At 56.5% G+C, this 19573-nt stretch overlaps 3 protein-coding genes and 1 pseudogene across 3 annotated transcripts; 2 read left to right on the top strand and 2 right to left on the bottom strand.

Annotated features, from left to right (window-relative positions):
• Positions 1-958: 958 nt before the first annotated feature.
• Positions 959-2192, top strand: LOC105494126 (interferon induced transmembrane protein 1). Its single transcript, XM_011762253.2, has 2 exons — positions 959-1293; positions 1843-2192. The coding sequence occupies exons 1-2, from the start codon at positions 1108-1110 to the stop codon at positions 2032-2034; spliced, it is 378 nt and encodes a 125-aa protein (XP_011760555.1). The 5' UTR covers positions 959-1107; the 3' UTR covers positions 2035-2192.
• A 5875-nt stretch (positions 2193-8067) lies between these two features.
• LOC105494171 (uncharacterized) lies at positions 8068-11531 on the bottom strand (annotated as a pseudogene).
• LOC105494124 (interferon-induced transmembrane protein 3-like) lies at positions 11521-12738 on the bottom strand. Its single transcript, XM_011762251.2, has 2 exons — positions 12405-12738; positions 11521-11835 (listed from the first exon to the last, which is right to left on the bottom strand). The coding sequence occupies exons 1-2, from the start codon at positions 12651-12653 to the stop codon at positions 11683-11685; spliced, it is 402 nt and encodes a 133-aa protein (XP_011760553.2). The 5' UTR covers positions 12654-12738; the 3' UTR covers positions 11521-11682.
• A 5841-nt stretch (positions 12739-18579) lies between these two features.
• On the top strand, positions 18580-19556 carry LOC105494125 (interferon induced transmembrane protein 5). Its single transcript, XM_011762252.2, has 2 exons — positions 18580-18765; positions 19344-19556. The coding sequence occupies exons 1-2, from the start codon at positions 18580-18582 to the stop codon at positions 19554-19556; spliced, it is 399 nt and encodes a 132-aa protein (XP_011760554.1).
• Positions 19557-19573: the final 17 nt, after the last annotated feature.

The following is a 19573-nucleotide window of genomic DNA, read 5'->3' as shown; positions in this document are numbered from 1 at the left end:
TTCAGAACTCCAGCCATGAGATAGTCATACAAATTCATTGGTTTACACAAACAATAAAAAGAAATGGTTGGATGCAAACAGTGATTTTATCTCTGTAGAAAAGTAACAGCAGACTTAAAGCAGGCAGAAAAGAAAGCAGAAAGAGAACTTAAGAACTTTATGTAATTTGCAATTGTAATTCATGATCCTTGTGCCTGAGGGCTCCCTCCTGCTACTCAGTTGACAATTCTATGTCCCTGTGAAGGGGCCCCCAGGCCTGACAACCCCAGACTTGGTTTTGTCAACCTTCCAGGTCTCTCCTGCATGGTTGCGACCCAACGCCTAGCACCCACCCAACCAAAGCCACGGGAAATGCTGGGACCCAGGAGGTAGGGGTGGCTCAAGTGTGTCCTGTGCTCCAAAGCTCCCCCGACAGGCCCTGGAATCCTCACTGTGTCTCAACACAGCCCCCTCTTCAGTCAGTGCTCCCCAGAGTCCCTGTTCCTGGGCCTGGAGGGCTGCTTTGGGGCAGGAAACTTTGGCCACCAGGCCTCTGACCTGGGAGGTTTAGCCCCCAAACCCGCACAGAGCAGGACTGCAGCCCCAGGAAAAGAGCAAGGATTTCAGGAGACGAGGCCTGTGACAAATGAGGTGAGGGTTTTGGGGGGATTGTCCTGGCGCCTGGAGTGTGAAGGCCCCAGTGGGGGCCTGGCAGGGGCCCTGAACTGGGACAGTGAGGTCCTGCACCTGCTGACCTGGGGTGGAGAGAATCCAAGCCTGGGTAAAATCCTCAGGGTCCCCTAAACACAAGACTTAGGAAGTCACTAATCCTGGCGAGTTTCTGATGAGGAAGCTCCTCCCTTTTAACCTTCAGCCTTTTCTCCCACCCTGCCATAAAGTAATTTGATCCTCAAGAATTTATTCCACACCTCATTGGTCCCCGGCTAATTCACCAATTTATAAACAACAGGAAATAGAAACTTAAGAGAAATACACACTTCTGAGAAACTGAAACAACAGAGGAAAGCAGGGCTCACTGCATCCGGACACCACTGCTCTGCTTCCCTCCACACTGAAAACCACACTTCTCGAACCTTCACTCAACACTTCTTTCCCCAAAGCCAGAAAATGCACAAGGAGGAGCACGAAGTGTCTGTGCTGGGGGCACCCCATAGCACCATCCTCCCAAGGTCCACCATGATCAACATCCAAAGCGAGACCTCCGTGCCCGACCATATCGTCTGGTCCCTGTTCAACACCATCTTCTTGAACTGGTGCTGCCTGGGCTTCATAGCATTCGCCTACTCCGTGAAGGTGCGTGTGGCCCCGGGGGATGCTCAGAGGGTGTCAGTGAGCCTGGGGCTCCACCTGCCCAGATGCTGCCTGGGGTGGGGACTTATGTGTCCCTGAGTGTGAGTTTGTGTGCACCTCTGTCCCGTGTGTGCCCATGTCAGTAGCTTTGTCTGTGTGATCTGTGTGTGTGTGGCTTGGGGAATCTGCCCAGTGCAGGTCTAGGAGGAGGCTCCAGGACCTCCTCCTAGAGCAGGCTGGCTGGCTCAGAGTTTGTCCCTAGCTATCCACTAGCCCACAGCAATTCTCCCTACCTGGATGCCGTTCAGACTGGCACCAAGGCTCTCCCAGAAAGTGAGAAGGGAACTCACAGGTGACTTCACCCCATGGTGGGGAGAACAGCCTGTGCTGGGGTCAAGCCAGAGGGAGGATGAGCCCTGAGGCACCTGGAGAGTCAGCCTGGGTGAGGAAGGGGAGGAGGTGGTCCCTGATCTCAGGGCAGGAAAGAGCCAGGGGGAAGCTGGAGCCATAGCACATGGCTCTCAGAGCCCTCAGCTGTGTCCTGTCCCCCAGTCTAGGGACAGGAAGATGGTTGGCGACGTGACCGGGGCCCAGGCCTATGCCTCCACTGCCAAGTGCCTGAACATCTCGGCCCTGATTGTGGGCATCCTCATGACCATCGGATTCATCCTGTTACTGGTGTTTGGCTCTGTGGCAATCTACCATGTTATGTTACAGATCGTACAGGAAAAACAGCGTTACTAGTAGCTGCCCATAGCCCGCGACCCTTGTACACCACTTTGCAATGCTGGCCCTCACGCTGGGGCTGTTGTCCCTGTCCCCTTGGTCCTGCCCCTAGATACAGCATTTTATCCCCACACACCTGTCCACAATGACATTCAATAAAGTGCACATGCTTGTGATGATGCTGTGACTTCACCTGGCATGGGGGCCCTGCTGCAGGGTCCCAGCCTAGTCCTGAAACAGCCCAGTGTTAGCCCCTGCACAGTCGCATCCCTCCTCTGTGAAGCTCTCACGTTAAGCAGGGATGTGCTCAGAATTTGCTGGTTTCGGCCTCCTGCCATGGGCAGCAGCTGGACCAGGACTGTGGGGTGGGTGTTTCTCTGACACCAAGGTAAGGACACACTGTGTCCAGAATACCTTTGGGCCAGGACAACCCTGCCTGCCTCTGAGCTGGCTGGAGCAGCTCCTCTTGCAGATGTGTGCGGCTTAGGCCCTGTGGGAGGGGCACGGGCTTGGTATGCGGCTTAGGCCCTGCGGGAGGGGCAGGGTAGCAGCTGAAGGAGCCTCAGGGCTGCAACCCCTCCTGGGTGATCCAGGTGTGCTGGGTCCTGGCACCTGCCTCCTCCAGTCCAGCCGGGGTCTTCCCTGCTCCCCTGGGGTGGGGGCAGCCAGTGGCCCGAGGGTGGCGCGAAGCCCCCCCCGACTGTGGGCTGACTGCGGAAGCCAGTCAGACCCAGTGACTTCTCCACCAAGTCGGACGGAAACTCTGAAGTCTGAACCCAAAACTGGCTGGGCCTCCTGGGTAGAGGAGTTCCTGGGGCCAAAGCAGGGCCTCACTGTGGCGGCGGGGGTCCTCCCACAGGTGCCTTGCCCCTTGGGGGATTCTGGCTCTCAGCCTGCCAGCAGTGGGACCGCGATGACAAGCCCCGCCTGCCTTTTGCCTCAGCCGGCGGTACTGCAGGGCTGTCCCGGGACCTAGCTGGGGACCGACCGCCCTAACTGTCCCCCACTTCCCCCGCCGCTCACCTGCGGCGCCCTAACTGTGGGGGTCCTCGGGAGGGGGGCCATGGACGCGCATCAGGGCGCGCCCTCTCGCCGAGGGTTCCACTTTTGCCAGCGTGACCAGGGAGCGAGGCCGGCTCGGAGGTCCTGGGCATTGAGGGGAGGGCCCGGCGCCGCCGGGTCAGGGAAAGGCACTCGCTCGCTCCGAGGCAGGGAGGCCGGCGGGAGCAGCAGCCGGGCCCGGGGGGCGGCGCAGCCAGGTGCCCAGGCCCAGGTGCGGGGTGCGCCGGTGCGGGGACTTCCCCCAGGCGGGCAGCGCTCGCGAGGGCCCGGGAGGGCAGCTTCGACCAGGAGCCCCGCGGGAGCTGGGGAAGAGGGTCCTGCCGGGGGAGACCCCTCTGGTGCACCCGCAAGGGCCCCGGGATCCCGCGGTCTTGAGATGTGACGGGAAGTCTGAGGCATCACGAAGGCGGAGACGCAGCGCGCGTCGTGGGTCCTGGGTGCCGAACGCCAGCTCGCCACGGCCCAGCAGCGCGGCCAGATCCCGGTCCCCGCGGGCGTCGGGTGTGCGCCCACCGCGGGGAGGTGAGAGGCCCGAGCCGAGAAGTTTCCCAAACAGCACTCGCGGGAGAGCGGACTCGGGTCCCCGTGGACGGCATCGCCCGCCAGGCCCCGGCGGCCTTGGGCCTCCCTCCTCTGCAGGGGAGACTCGGGCCGCCGGCTCTGGAGAAGGGCAAGACCAGGCACGGCGCAGGTGCTCTCGGTCGGGAGAAGGCGGCCACATGGGGCGCGTCCACAGCGGGAGAAACCCTCCTGGGAGGGACGGGGCGGACGCCGAGCCCAGGCGGCAGGCGCCGGAGGACACACCTGCCCCACACGGGATGCCGTGGGACCGGCCAGGCTGACCCCGGCGTGGACAGATTTGCCTCCCAGAGGGCGGAGATTGAGAGGGGAAGCGACTGGCGGACTCTGGGTGCGGCGGGGCGGTGTGTGCGGCGGGCATCCATTTGCAATCGCTGGAGGGGCCTTCAGTAAAGAAGGGGTTTGGGAGGCAGAGGCTGCAGTGAGCCGAGATCGCGCCACCGCACCCTACCCTAGCCTGGGCGGCAGAGCACTCTGCGGGGGGGAAAAAAAAAAAAAAAAAAAAGGGTTTAATAGACCCTTTCTGTCCCCTTGAGCTGAGTCGCCCCTCCGGGGTGGGACCACAGGAGCTGTCAGGTCCAGGGGGAGCCATGGGTGTCAGGCATGCAAAAAACGGAGGGGGGGAATCTCAAAAGGCCAATCTTAAGCTCTAAATTACGACGATGAAAAGAGTCGAACTCTGTGAAATAGTTGAAGAGATTTATTCTGAGCTAAATATGGCTAGTGATGCTGCCCTCAGGAAATCCTGAGAACATAGGCCCAAGGTGGTCGGGGCCCAGCTTGGTTTTATACATTTTAGGGAGACATGAGGCATCAATCAAATACATTTAAGAAATACATTGAAAAAAAATAAATACATTGGTTTGGTCCAGAAAGGCAGGACAACACAAAGCTGGGGGGGGGGTGTGAGGGGGGGCGGCGGCAGCGCTCCAGCCTGCAGGTGAATTTAATCCTCTCGTTGATGATTGAGTCACTGAGTTTGTCTAAAGACCTGGGATTGGTAGAAAGGGAGTGTACAGGTTAAAATAAAGATTGTGGAGACCGAAGTTCTTTTGAAGTCTTATAGTGGCTGTCCTTAGGAGACAATAGATGACAAATGTTCCCTATTCAGATCTTTAAAAGGTGCTCAACTGTTAATCTCCTCAGGACTGGGAGGGTCTGGAAGAAAAAGATTTAGCTAATATTCTTTTTTTTTTTTTTTTGAGACAGAGTCTCGCTCTGTGGCCCAGGCTGCAGTGCAGTGGCCGGATCTCAGCTCACTGCAAGCTCCGCCTCCCGGGTTCACGCCATTCTCCTGCCTCAGCCTCCCGAGTAGCTGGGACTGCAGGCGCCCGCCACCTCGCCCGGCTAGTTTTCTGTATTTTTTAGTAGAGACGGGGTTTCACCATGTTAGCCAGGATGGTCTCGATCTCCTGACCTCGTGATCCACCCGTCTCGGCCTCCCAAAGTGCTGGGATGACAGGCTTGAGCCACCGCGCCCGGCCAATAGAGATTCTTTACAGATGCAAATTTCCCCCCAACAAAGAACGGCTTTACAGGGCCATTTCAAAATATGGCAAAGAAACATGTTTCGGGGTAAAATGTTTTTTATTTTATTTTATTTTATTATTTTTTTTTTTTTGAGACGGAGTCTCGCTCTGTCGCCCAGGCTGGAGTGCAGTGGCCGGGTCTCAGCTCACTGCAAGCTCCGCCTCCCGGGTTCACGCCATTCTCCTGCCTCAGCCTCCCGAGTAGCTGGGACTACAGGCGCCCGCCACCTCACCCGGCTAGTTTTTTGTATTTTTTAGTAGAGATGGGGTTTCACTGGGTTCGCCAGGATGGTCTCGATCTCCTGACCTTGTGATCCGCCCGTCTCGGCCTCCCAAAGTGCTGGGATTACAGGCTTGAGCCACCGCGCCCGGCCAAATGTTTTTTATTTTCTTCCTCGTATCGTAACGTTATGCCAGGGTCAGGTTGGAAAGTAAGTCATGATATACATGGTAAAATAAAACCCATCTGATGAGAATTTATGGTTTGTAGGGCATGGCTTCCCAAGCCCCTTAGATAGGAATTTGGGCAAGATAAAAAAATCAGAGTTTAGTCCCCAATCATGACGAGCCGCTGAGTTTTGGACAAGGCCTATTGTCATTGAAACAATAGCCTATATGTCTCTCAAAGTCAGTTTGGCCCCAAAAACCAGGAATAATTAAGGGAATGTCAAGATGGGGGGTGGGTTAGCTCAGTTCACAGTTTCAATAATTCTTCTCACTGATACTGTTACAGTAGGTAGCTCCTGCGGCTTCAGCAGGACAGGAGAGCGCTTCCCACCCCCAACCAGGAATGTCAGGCGACCCCTCAGGTGATGGTCAGATGGTTGTTACACCGTTTCTCTAAAATAATAATTGGTAGTGACCAGTGCCAAGGAAAGGCAGTCTCCCAGTAGATAGAAAAAACCCGAAACGTGGTCAGCAGCTTCCCAGTAAGACCTCAGGAGTTGGGTGAGTGGCTCCGGCATGCGCATGAGGAGGTCAAATGGCTGGTTTAACTGGCGAATGACCTCCCACGAGCTTTCAGCTGGTAGGGGAAGAAGGCCCCAAGTGAGCACGCGCAGAGCTCCAGCAAACACCCTGCACGCAGCCACTCCCAAGTGCTGGCAGACCACCGTGTTTGCAGATAGCCCGCGCCAAGAGACGAATGCGGAGAAGGGGCGGAAGACGCAGAAGCCACCACATAAAACCCACGTCGAAGATCCAGCTGCTTACTTCATGTCTTAAGTTGCTCACTTTGCCCTCTTCCCAGTGCGGTTCCTTCCTTCCACTCCTGCTGCTCGCCTTGGTCTCTCCTTCTGCCTTATGCCCCTCAGTCGAATTCTTTCTTCTGAGGGGGCAAGAACTGAGGTTGCTGCAGAGCCACATGGATTTGCCACCACTAACATTTTCATGCCCTGTGACTCAGATACATTCTGCTGCTAACAACATAATTTTTCACAAGGTGGTTTTACATTTTCAAAACTGGACAGATGGGATTTGCCCCTATTAACGTAAGTTTTACCTAAAAATCTAAAAGACGATGAGCTATCATCTAATCTCAGATGGGGGCATAGATGAGAAAGTGGCAGAAGGTGAGCATTGTGGATGCTGGTAATGGGTACGGAGGGGTTATTGATTTTAGTCTGCATTTATTATTTTTCCCAAAACACAGGTACACAAACACCCAAAAATAGATGAGCTCCAAAGAAGGTGCTATGGTTATACTTTGTGTTCCCACCCAAATCTCGTCTTCACTTATAATCCTCGTTATGCTCATAACCCCCATATGTCACCCGAGAGACAAGGTGGAGGGAGCTGGGTCATGGGGTGGTTCCCCATACTGTTCTCCTCAGAGTGAGTTTTCTAGAGATCTGATGGTTTTAAGAGCGTTGGGTAGTTCATCCTTCATTCATTCTCCTTCCAGCCGCATTGTGGAAAAGGTGCCTGTTTCCCCTTCAACTTCTGCCGTGATGGTAAGTTTCCTGACACCTCCCCAGCCATGTGAGTCAATTAAATCTCTTTAATGTATGAACTACCCAGTCTCAAGCAGTTCTTTATACTAGTGTGAAAACAAACGAATATGAAGGTTAAACTCCCATCCTAGGCAGATGTACTCTGCCAGAGTCAGGGCTGCTAGAGAGTACCTTGGGGCAGACACATGGCCGGCTATCTGGCCTGATCATCTGGAATCTGCATCCAGGTCGCCAGACCCCTCAGCCTGCAGAAGCGTCGACACTTCCTATGAAGAGCTCGCCGTCACCCTTGCTAGGAGTCACAGCTGGGCCTCCCCAAATCGAACACCATCCCCGCCACCCTCCACCCAATCCCAACAGGCCACTGCCAGGCCCAACCACATCCCAGGCCACTTAGACCAAACTGTGGCCGGGTCCCGGCAAGCCAGGGGTGGATGTGGATGGAGCCTGCTCTGAGACATCGAGGGCTGCCTAAACAAACTCCCTGCAAGGCTTTGTGATCTCCTATCAAAGGCCACATGTGACTGCGGAGTGGGGTGTGAAGGGTGGCCTGCCCCTCCACACCTGTGGGCATTTCTCGTTAGGTGGAACGAGAGACCTGAGAAAAGAAATGAGACACAGAGACAAAGTATACAGAAAAAGTGGGCCCAGGGGACCGGCGCTCAGCACACCGAGGACCCATGCCGGCACCGGTCTCTGAGTTCCCTTAGTATTTATTGTTAATTATCTTTACCATCTTAAAGAAAAGGAAGTGGCAGGATAATAGGATCATTGTAGGGAGAAAGTCAGCAGTAAGACATATGAATAAAGTTCTCTGTGACATGAATAAGTTTAAAGGGAAATGCCGTGCCTTGATATGCATATGCAAACATCTCCATAAACCTTTTAGGATCATTGCTCTAGCAAGTCCCACCTTTCACCCTAAGGCGGTTTTCTCCTTTCTCAGTAAACAGAGCACACAATGGGGTTTTACACGGAGATGTTCCATTGCCCAGGAACGGGCAGGAGACAGATGCTTTTCTCTATCTCAACTGCCAACAACCGCCAAGAGGCCTTCTTTCCTCTTATACTAGTCCTCCTCAGCACAGACCCTTCACGGGTGTCAGGCTGGGGGATGATCGGGTCTTTCCCTTCCCACGAGGCCATATTTCAGACTATCACATGGGGAGAAACCTTGGACAATACCTAGCTTTCCTAGACAGAGGTGCCTGTGACCTTCCGCAGTGTACGTGTCCCTGGGTACTTGAGATTAAGAGAATGGTGATGACTTTTAACCAGCAAGCTGCCTTCAGGCATTTGTTTAACAAAGCACATCCTGCACAGCCCAAAATCCTTTAAACCCTGAGTCACCATAGCACCTGTCTCTTGCAAGGACAAGGTTGGGGGTAGGGTCACAGATTAACAGCATCTCAAATACAGAACAAAATGGAGTCTCTTATATCTACTTCTTTCTATATAGACACAGTAACAGTCTGATCTTTCTTTTCCCCACAGGGTGCGGCTTCAATTTCCTGTGGAAGGTGTTTTGTGGTTTAGGGAGGAAGAAACTGCAGGGCACAAGAGGGAGGCAGGATTCTGAGGGGCAGGCATGGAAATGAAACCACCTTTGCCAAAGTCATCACTGAGAGTATGACGACAGTGAAGGAGGTCTGACCTAACCGACTCCGTCTGGCTCCTAACCTCCAAGCTGTCCTTGCTCATCCCTGGGCTTCGCCTAAACTAATCTGGGGAGAAGCGTTTATCGATGAAGGCTGACCAAGCCCCCTTCTTGCCTGGGGACTAGTTTGCCTTTGCAGGACTAACACATTAGCCGTAGGATTAGAAATGATGGTTTAGGAGTCACGCAGCTGGAGGATGGAAGATTCTGACCCCGCCAGCCCCCAGGTTGCTCCCGAGGATCACAGCACGACTGTAGAACCTAGGATCAGAGTCTGAGATACTTTACAGACCCGTGCACTCACTGGATCAGCTGCCACCACCCAGACCCACAATCTGGCTCCCCTGGTCCTGTGGCCCCTACCCAGGAACTGGGTTAGGGGTGGGAAGACAGCTTCGACCCCCCAAGGCTTCATCTCCAACCGGCCCGGTCAGCACTCCTGACTCACTGGCCGCCTCCCCACCAAATCATCCTTCAAAACGCGGATCCCCACGTTTTGGGGGAGACGGATTTGAGTGATAACAAAACTCGGGTCTCCCCTGCAGCCGGCTCTGCGCGAATTCCACCTTCCTTATTGCAAGTCCCCTGCCCCGACGCGACCAACGGGCTCTGTCCCGGAGCGCAAAGAGAACCCATTATGGGGTCACAGGACCGGGCTCCCAGGGTGATTCCCGGACCACCAAGTCCTCCCACAGGTCACTCCTGGATTCAGGCTGGAGCCCCTGCCCAGGGAGGGGCCCCGGAGACGCGGAAATCGGGACCCCCGCGGGTGAAGGGGAGGTGGGAGCCCCAGAGCGGGGCCGGAAGGCTCGGCCGGGGACGTGCCCGAGGGGGAGGAGAGGGACGCCCGTGCTCGTCAGGCGCTGCGGGTCTCGGGGTCCGCGCCCCGCGCACCCCCCGGGGTCCGGGCTGCGGGCGGAGCCTCCTCCGGGACCTGCACCTGCGCCGGCCGCCGCCAGGGGCGCCGCTGAGCTCCCGCCTCCGCCGCTTCTCCCTCCCCGCCCGGCGCGGCCGCGCGCCTCCCGCCCGGGCCCACTTCGGAGTTCGCCGCCTTTGGAACTCACGTCCGGGAGACCCCCGAGGGGAGAGGGCGCCTGGACCCCTGGGCCGAGAGCGCGGCTCCGGGTCTGGGGCGGGTGCGGGTGGGGAGGGGCAGTAGATCCACACCTGGAGTCGGGGGCGGACGGCGGGGCGGGCGCGCGTGGCCACCCCAGCTCCCACCGCGGCTGCCCACGGGGCACCCCAGACGCCCACACCGGAGACCGAACCGGGGAAGGGAGCTGTAACCAGGTCGGGGCGGGGGAGTCTGTCCAGGGGTCAGACCCGGGTGGAGGGAACCTCCATGAGGGCAGCTCCTCTGCTCCTGTGCTGCCCCCACCGCGGGGGATCAGGGACGATGCCCGCCGGACTGGAGGCGGCAGTTGCCACGAAGCAGCACCTGGGTCACCCAGGACGGGCTACGAGGCCCGGGGCTCCTTTAGCTGCTGCCCTGGGCACAAAACCCCCTCGCTCCCACAGGGCCTGAGCCGCCCACATGTGCAGGACTGGCTGCTCCAGACAGCTCGGTGCTCCCTCCACCCCGAGGAAGTAAAGCCAGGTCCCCAGCACCACAGAGCAGGGCCTGGGAGCAGCTGGGGAGCCGGTGCCACCTTGCCCTTTCCTAGCCCTGCTGGGGGCTCAAGCCCTTCCCTCTGTCCTCAGCCTACAGCCTGGACTGCTGACAGGCCAAGAGAGTATCCTTGGGCCCAGGGTGTCCCCGACTCAGCACTGACGTTCCCGAAAAGAGCCCACCTTGAGTCGGAGCTGAGACTTCCAGGACACAGGAACTCCTCCCAGGGTCCTGGATCCAGCTGCTGCCCACAGCAGGAGGCCGGAAACCAGAAGGCCTGAGCACTTGCCCAGTCCTCAAGAGCTGCAGAGGCCAGAAGGGGCAGTGCAGGGGCTGACCACACTGCTCGTGAAAGAAGGGGCCAGCTGCGCATCCTGGGTCGAGTAGGGGCTCAGAAAGCTGTGAAACCCCTGTCTCCTGCATCGGCTCTCCTTTAGGTCCTAGATGAATAGTATTGAAGATATATGCCTAAAGTATTCCTAACACCAGGATTTGTTTATGTGTTTTCTTCCCCAAGAAAGCTATAAACAGCGAAAATTCTGCTGTAAGCTTCCTGTGTCCTCTCTCCCTCTTCCTTCCCCCTCCCCTAAAACTAAAAGGAATGTTAAAAACCCCTTTTTCTGTGACCAGCAGACCTTATCTATGCTCCCAATCCCAATTCTTTGTGAACATACTTTGTAAAGTCCTGTGAGATCCTGTCTCCTTTGCTATGCCGCTGCAAGGTCATAAAATAGATAAAATTAGATAAAACGTAAGTTGCAATTCCGGTTTTCCTCAAAATCTAAGACACGTCACAAAATAATTTACTGCCTTTGTTTCTTGCTCTGGTAATATTTTCCCGCCGCATGTATTTCCCGCCTTAAAGAGTTTAAGAGGCAATCACCCAAAACCAGCAGTGGCTACCCGCTTGGGACCCCTTCCACGCCGTGGAATCTTTGTACTGTCATTCTGCTCAATAAAGCCTACAGTTTCTTTTTCTCTTGGTCCGTGTCTCCATCACTTGTCGCAGGCAGCCGACACACCAATTCTTTGGTGGCGTGGCTAAGGCAAGAACCTTTGGCGTTACATTTAATCTTAGAACCAGCAGGACCCCTCCCCAGGTGAAGTCGCAGCAGCACCAGAAACATGTATACTTTATTGAATGCCATTGTAGAAAAGTGTGTGAGGATAAAGGGCTGATACAGGACTCAGCTCTGGGGGCAGGACCAGGAATGGAAGGTGGAGCACGTGGGACACAGGTTATGGGCAGAGCTCCTCGCCTGAATGATGTCTCCTGATCTATCGATGGCCTTGGTAGATCAATACCGGGATGACAATGAGCGGAATGGTCATGAGGATGCCCAAAATCAGGGCCCAGACGTTCAGGCACTTGGCGGTGGAAGCATAGGCCTGGGCCCCAGTCAGGTCGCCAACCATCTTCCTGTCCCTAGACTGGAGGAGAAGAGATGGTGAGGGGAGCAGGATCCCTCCGCTGAGAGCCATGTGCTATGGCTCCCACTCCCCCCGGTTCCTCCCCACTCTGAGATCAGGGACCACCTCCTTCCCTTCCTCACCAGGCTCAGACTCCCCAGGGGCCTCGGGGCTCATCCTCCTTCTGCCTGGGCCCCAGCATAGGCTGTTCTCCCCACCACGGGGTGAAGTCGCCTGTGAGTTCCCTTCTCACTTTCTGGGAGAGCCTGGGTGCCAGTCTGGAAGGTGAGGGTGTAATTTCTGGTATTGGGCTGTAGGGAGAATTGCTCTGGGCTAGTGGATCGCTGGGGACAAACTCTGAGCCAGCCAGCCTCCTGGAGCCTCCTCCTAGACCTGCACTGGGTGGATTCCCCAAGCCACACACACACAGATCACACAGATAAAGCTACTGACGTGGGCACACACGGGACAGAGGTGCACACAAACTCACACTCACAGGGACATACGAGTCCCCACCCCGGGCAGCTTCTGGACAGGTGGAGTTCCAGGCTCACCGGGACCCTCTGAGCGTTCCCTGGGGCCATACGCACCTTCACGGAGTAGGCAAATGCTATGAAGCCCAGGCAGCAGGTGTTCATGAAGAGGGTGTTGAACAGGGACCAGACAACATGGTCGGGCACGGAGGTCTCGCTGCGGATGTGGATCACGGTGGACGTCGGGGGAGCAGGGTTGTGGGGCGCCCCCAGCACAGCTACCTCGTGCTCTTCCTTGAGCATCTCATAGCTGGGGGGCTGGCCGCTGTTGACAGGAGGGAAGACGGTTTGGACCGTGTGGTTCATGGTGTCCTGCGAAGGCCAGTAGTGGTCGGGTTAGTGGGATGGTTCTCAGTGGGCCCTCCCTTTCCCCAGTAGTTTCGATTTCTCAGCAGTTTCCTCTTCCTGGCATTTGTCAAATGCAGAGTTGGCCGGGGCCAGATGAGGGCGGAACAAATTCCTGAGGATCAAATTACTTTAGGACGGGGAGGAAGGAGGGGCTGAGGGCTAAGAGGGGCTTCCTCTCTAGAGCCCAAGTGAGCACATTTCTCATCTTGTTAGGGTTGTGGGGGTCCTGGAGACTTCCCGTACGTTGGGAGTCTCCACACCGCAGGCCAGCAGCTGCAGGACCTCACTGTCCTGGTTCAGGGCTCCTGCCAGGCCTGTGCTGGTGCCTCCACACGCCAGGTCCCACAGCAGTTCCCCCAAAGCCCTCGCCTCACTTGTCACAGGCCTCATCTGCTGAAATGCCTTGTCCTTTCCTGGGGTTGCAGTCCTGCTCCGTGCGGGTGTGGGGGCTAAAGGTCCCCGTGTCTCCTGGTGCAGGTCAGAGGCCTGGCGGCCAGTGCTGCCTGTCCCAAAGGAGCCCTCCAGGCCCAGGAACGGGGACTCTGGGGAGCACTGACGGAAGAGGGGTCTGTGGGATGCCAGTGGCAGAGGCCTGGATGGTGGAGTTAGGAGCCATGGCCCTTTACCCTGGAGGCCCACCTGGGTGAAGGCTCCCAGACCCGCTCCACGCGGCCCAGCGGCACCCACGCTGCCCAGAGCTCTGGGTGTCTGGTCCCTGGGGCGCCCTCCAGATCTCCAGGTTCTGATCATCTCTGCCTCTTCCCTGGGTCCTCACACGGGTGCCAGCTGCTTCCTGCAGTTGCCACCTGTTTTTCTCATGAACCGGTTTGTGCCGCTGAGCAGCTCCTGAGGTTACGTCCTCCCTGTGGAAACACCTTGTGTGGCCGCTGGGTTTCTTCCTGGACCCTCCTTGGCAGAGGCTACTGTGGCAAACTGAGCTGATGCTGTGCACTTGGCAGGTCAGAGGGGGCAGTGTGGGCAGGGCTGGCAGGGGAGGGTTCACAGGGCAGGAGCGTGGCCTGCAGGCCTGTGTGCAGTGCGACCTGTTTAATTCCTGATGTGCCACATGGGCCCATTTTCCTTTGCCCACCAGGCCAGACTCCCCAGAGGACATCGCTGCAGGTGGAACTTGCAGAGATGGGCGGCTGCTCACCCTGCTGTAGCCTTTCACCGCAGCGGGTGGTCAGGTCCACATCAGTGACCTCCGGAGCTCACATGACAGTAGCGTGCAGCCGTGTAATTGCAGAGTGATGTGTTTGAGTAATGATGACTTTGGCTCTATAGGATAAATTTTATTGATAATTTGTAAGATTTAAAAGATTTAACTTTAACAACGACTGTGTCTACTGTCGAATCACAGTGCTTCTCGACGTTAAACACCCTTGCTACTGGATGTTTTCCAGGCCACGCAGCAAGGATTGCGTGATTGGTAGTGGATGTCCAGGCTCTTGGCGTTTTGAACAAAGAATTGTACAGAATGCACAAAAGCAAGGAAAGAATGAAGCAACAAAAGCAGAGATTTTTTTCAAAATGAAATTATTTTTGGAAATAAAAAATGATTTTTTAAAATGAAAATGAAATCGTTGCAGAAAGCCACCAATCAGAGGCTAAAGTGAAGTTACAAAGTTGCACTTCTATGGAAAGACTTGTCCTCCTATCAGAAGCTTCAATTAAGTTACAAGGGTACAGTCCTATGCAAATGTCTGATTGATTAGAAAAAGCCAATCAGAGGTACTTTCAATTTCCCATCTGCCATGCAGAAGTGGGGGTTTGCAAAGGGAGTAAGACTTCCTAATTCCAGGAAGACAGTGTGAAATGGCCTCCAGACCCTATTCTCCTGCCTCAATTGTATCCCGAAAGTAAAGTGTTTTTTCTTTTTGAAATGGTGTCTCGCTATGGTGCCGAGGCCGGAGTGCAGTGGAACAATCTCTGCTCATTGCAGCCTCTGCCTCCTGCGTTCCAGTGATCTCCTGCCTCAGCCTCCTGGGGTAGCTGGAATTACAGGTAATCTGCCACCCTGCCCATCTAATTTTTGCACTTCTAGTAGAGACGAGGTTTCACCATGTTGGCCAGGCTGGTCTTGAACTCCCGACCTCAGGTGATCTGCCAGCCTCGGCCTCCCAAAGTGCTAGGATTATAGGTGTGAGCCACCACTGCCGGCCCTGAAAGTAAGATACTAATGTCTTTTTTTTTTGAGACGGAGTCTCGCTCTGCAGCCCAGGCTGGAGTGCAGTGGCCGGATCTCAGCTCACTGCAAGCTCCGCCTCCCGGGTTCACGCCATTCTCCGGCCTCAGCCTCCCGAGTAGCTGGGACTACAGGCGCCCGCCACCTCGCCCGGCTAGTTTTTTGTATTTCTTAGTAGAGACGGGGTTTCACCGTGTTAGCCAGGATGGTCTCGATCTCCTGACCTCGTGATCTGCCCGTCTCGGCCTCCCAAAGTGCTGGGATTACAGGCTTGAGCCACCGCGCCCGGCCACTAATGTCTTATACTAATGCCCACTTGCAGGAGTCTGTCGTCAGGCCTGGGTCCCTAAGTCCTCTTTCTTCTGCTGGCTGGGGTGAGTGCAAAGGACTTAGGCACGTCCAGGCCTCCACACGCCTTCTATCCTGGGCTGTGTCTCCCCCACACACAGGATGTCCTGGGATTTGTGTCTGGCTGTGCTGTTGGGACACCTTCCCTCTTCATGGTCTGAAGCCCCCGACTGGACGGGAGTGCTGACTGAAAACCAAAAATAAAAATCTAAGCCCCCCCAGCACTTTGGGAGGCCGAGACGGGCGGATCACAAGGTCAGGAGATCGAGACCATCCTGGCTAACACGGTGAAACCCCGTCTCTACTAAAAAATACAAAAAACTAGCCGGGCGAGGTGGCGGGCGCCTGTGGTCCCAGCTACTCCGGAGGCTGAGGCAGGAGAATGGCGTAAACCCGGGAGGCGGAGCTTGCAGTGAGCTGAGATCCGGCCACTGCACTCCAGCCGGGGCGACAGAGCCAGACTCAGTCTCAAAAAAAAAAAAAAAAAAAAAGGGACGGCCGGGCATGGTGGCTCACGCCTGTAATCCCAGCACTTTGGGAGGCCGAGGCGGGCGGATCACAAGGTCAGGAGATCGAGACCACAGTGAAACCCCGTCTCTACTAAAAATACAAAAAAAAATTAGCCGGGCGCGGTGGCGGGCGCCTGTAGTCCTAGCTACTCAGGAGGCTGAGGCAGGAGAATGGCGTGAACCCAGGAGGCGGAGCTTGCAGTAAGCCGAGATTGTGCCACTGCACTCCAGCCTGGGCAACAGCGTGAGACTCCGTCTCAAAAAAAAAAAAAAAAAAAAAAAGGGAGAGGAATTGCTCACTCGAGGGGGGGGGGGCTTGGCTCTTGAGACAGAAGTCTTGTGGATGCCCCGGCCAAATAAACCCCTTCCTTCTTTAACTTGGTGTCTGAGGCGTTTTGTCTGCCGCTCGTCCTGCTACAATCACGCCCGGCTAATTTTGTATTTTTAGTAGAGATGGGGCTTCTCCATGTTGATCAGGCTGGTCTTGAACTCCTGACCTTGTGATCTGCCCGCCTCAGCTTCCCATAGTGCTGGGATTACATGCCCAGCCACAATCTTGATTTTAATCTGAACACTCCTTTTCTACCAATCCTAGGTCTTTAGACAAACTCAACCAATTGTCAGAAAATGTTTAAATTCGCCTATAGCCTGGAACACTGCCGCCTCCCCCGCCCGCCCCCCCACAGGCTTTGTGTTGTCCTGCCTTTCTGGACCAAAACAATGTATTTCTTAAATGGACTTGATTGATGCCTCATGTCTCCCTAAAATGTATAAAACCAAGCTGTGCCCCGACCACCTTGGGCCTATGTTCTCAGGACCTCCTGAGGGCCACATCACGGGCCATGGCCACTCATATATAGCTCAGAATAAATCTCTTCAAATATTTCACAGAGTTGGACTCTTTTCGTTGACACTTGCATTGATCTATGTCTTTGCCCGTAACTTCCGTCTCCCTACAATGTATAAAACCAAGCTGTAGCCCGGCCACCTCTGGTACATTTGCAGGAACTCGGGAGGCTGTGTCATGAGCCGTGGTCAGTCATAGTTGTCTCAGAACAAACCTCTTTAAATACTTTACACAGTTAGCTTTTTTCATCCTGACCAACATGGTGAAACCCCCTCTCGACTAAAAATACAAAAACCAGTCGGGCGTGGTGGCAGGTGCCTGTAATCCCAGCTACTCGGGAGGCTGAGGCAGAAGAATCGCTTGAACCTGGGAGGCAGAGGTTGCGGTGAGCCGAGATAGCGCCACTGCACTGGCCTGGGCGACAGAGTAAGACTCCGTCTCACAAAAAAAAAGTAAGAAAGAAAAGAAAAAAAGTCACCGCTCTGCTCACTGAGGTAAATGACTATCTGATTGCCTCCTTTGGAGAAGCGAGTCAGAAACTCAAAAGAATGCAAAATGCAACCTTCGTCCCTTATGTACCTGCGACCGGGAAGCGCCCCCCACTTCGAGTCTTTCCCGCCTTGCTTTGCGTGGTCCTGCCTTTCCAGGCTGAACCAATGTTCATCTTACACATGTTGACAGATGTCTCCTGTCTCCCTAGAATGTGTAAAACCAAACTGTGCTCCGGCCACCTTGGGCACATACCCTCGGGACCTCCTGAGCCTGAGCCATGGGCACGTCCTCAACCTTGGCAAAACAAACTTTCTAAATTAACGGAGACCTGTCTCAGATATTTGGGGTTCACAGGTTCAAGCACAGCAGCAAGGAACCCCCTACCCAACCATCCCCTGCCGGTGGCGAGTGCGGGTCCTGGAGGAGGGAGGGCAGCTCAGTCCCAGGCGCTCGGGAGTGTGGACGACTGCGAGACTGGGAAGCTGAGCCTTCTGGCCGGGTGCAGTTGCCACCACTGCTTGCGGGAAGGCTGGGCACAGGAGGTTTGGAGGGAGGATCCGGGGTCTATCGTTGGGAAGTGGGTGGAGGTCCACAGAGCAGTGTGTGAGTCCAGAGCTGGGGACCAAACCAATGTCTTTGGGGGTCAGTCTGGGCTGAAGACATAAATGTGAGCCGTCAGCACGCAGAGGCATCTGCAGCCACAGAGACAAGACTGGGGCGGACCTTGAGCCCTAAGCAGGACCACTCACCACAGACATTCTGGGATCAGGGAGGGCAGCCGAGGAGGCTGAGGAGGGGAGTGTCCACCACAGGCGCCCACAGGCTCCCTGCATCCGGCCACCAGTGTTAACAGCTGCTGCTGGCCCCTGGGGGTCCCCTGCGGGTTCTTAACAGGCTGCACCCCCTGGCTTTCCCCCCACGCGGTTCTCTCCTCTCCCGCGCGCCCTCTGACAGCCGCCCTCCTCTTCCCCCTTGCAGGGACGCCAGCGCTCCTAGGGCCCGGCGCTGGTGCTCCTGCTCGGCGAGTGTTGGGGCAGAGTTGAGTTCTGAGTTCTGGGAATGGAGGGGCTGCGGTGTCAGCAGCTCTGGCTCTGAGGAGGGGGCTCCTGTACGTCCCTGAACTGTGAGACCCGTGGCCCTGAGGCAGCACCTCCCACCCTTCTTGGCCTGGAGGGAGGGGGCTCTGGCCAATGGTCTGCCCACTGCGTTTGATGGGGGTGGGGGGATGAGGTGTGTGGGTGGGGGTCTCTGCCACTGCCCGGCAGTGGCCTTCCAAGGGGGGATGTCTGGCAGGAGGGGCCCTGCTGGGTGGTCCACGGCAGCCTCGGACGGGGCTTCCTGGGGTGGGGGCTAAGGGGCGGGCCGCACCCTCGGGCTGCAGGCTGTAATTTGTGTTATATATAGCATGGAGGGGCTGGGCTGGGAGGGCAGCAGGGCTATAAGTGAGTGGGTGCCCACCCTCCCAGCACCAGTCTAAGTGTGGAAGAGACGGCGCTGGAACCCATGGACACCGCGTATCCCCGCGAGGACCCCCGGGCCCCCACGCCCAGCAAGGCCCGTGCCCACACAGCCCTCACACTGGGGGCCCCGCACCCCCCACCTCGAGACCACCTGATCTGGTCAGTGTTCAGCACCCTCTATCTGAACCTGTGCTGCCTTGGTTTCCTGGCGCTGGCCTACTCCATCAAGGTGGGCGGGGGCCCTACCAAGGTGGGGGGGGACGGGTGGGGAGCTCCGTGGGGGTCTTCACCGTGCTGGGGGCGGCGGGGGGCTCCACTTGTCTGAGGGGCTCTGTGGGTACCGCTTGTGAAGGGGACACCATCAGTATGGCCTGGAAGGAGCTCCTCAGGAAGGCAAGGCCAGGGGCCTCTCCATTAAACACGGGGCCTCTTCTTAAGGGGGTCTGGCGTGTCCAAGAGCACAGAGGCCATGGGAGGCACCCACAGAGGTCTCTGCAATCAAGGGGTTTCACGTGCTGGGGTCTCCTGGAACAGAGGTCCCTTTGACTTCAGCTCCTGGGTGTCAGGGTTGGGGGTGTCTCTGCACCCTGGAGGACCCTCACCCGTAGAGAACTCTGATAGGCTGACACTGGCCTGGGAGGGCCCCTGGGTCCATAGCTGGGGCCCCGGGGAGTATCTCCTCAGGCCACAACCCTCCATCCAGATTTTGGGTCCAGCAGGGGCCTTCCAGGTGCCCTGGGTGGGGGTGGGGAATGGCCCCCAGGCCCCAAGGACACAAAGCCATCTGGCCCTGCGGTCTCTCTGCAGGCCCGAGATCAGAAGGTGGTTGGCGACCTGGAAGCGGCGCGGCGTTTTGGCTCCAAGGCCAAGTGCTACAACATCCTGGCCGCGATGTGGACGCTGGTGCCGCCCCTGCTGCTCCTGGGGCTGGTGGTGACTGGTGCCCTGCACCTGGCCCGGCTGGCCAAGGACTCTGCCGCCTTCTTCAGCACCAAATTTGACGATGGGGACTATGACTGACAGGCTGGGTCCTGATC

This window comes from Macaca nemestrina, chromosome 12 (genome assembly GCF_043159975.1).
Source record: "Macaca nemestrina isolate mMacNem1 chromosome 12, mMacNem.hap1, whole genome shotgun sequence".
Classification (NCBI taxonomy): Eukaryota; Metazoa; Chordata; class Mammalia; order Primates; family Cercopithecidae; genus Macaca; species Macaca nemestrina.
The sequence above is the reverse complement of the archived record's forward strand: the minus strand, read 5'-3'. Positions and strand labels throughout refer to the sequence as shown.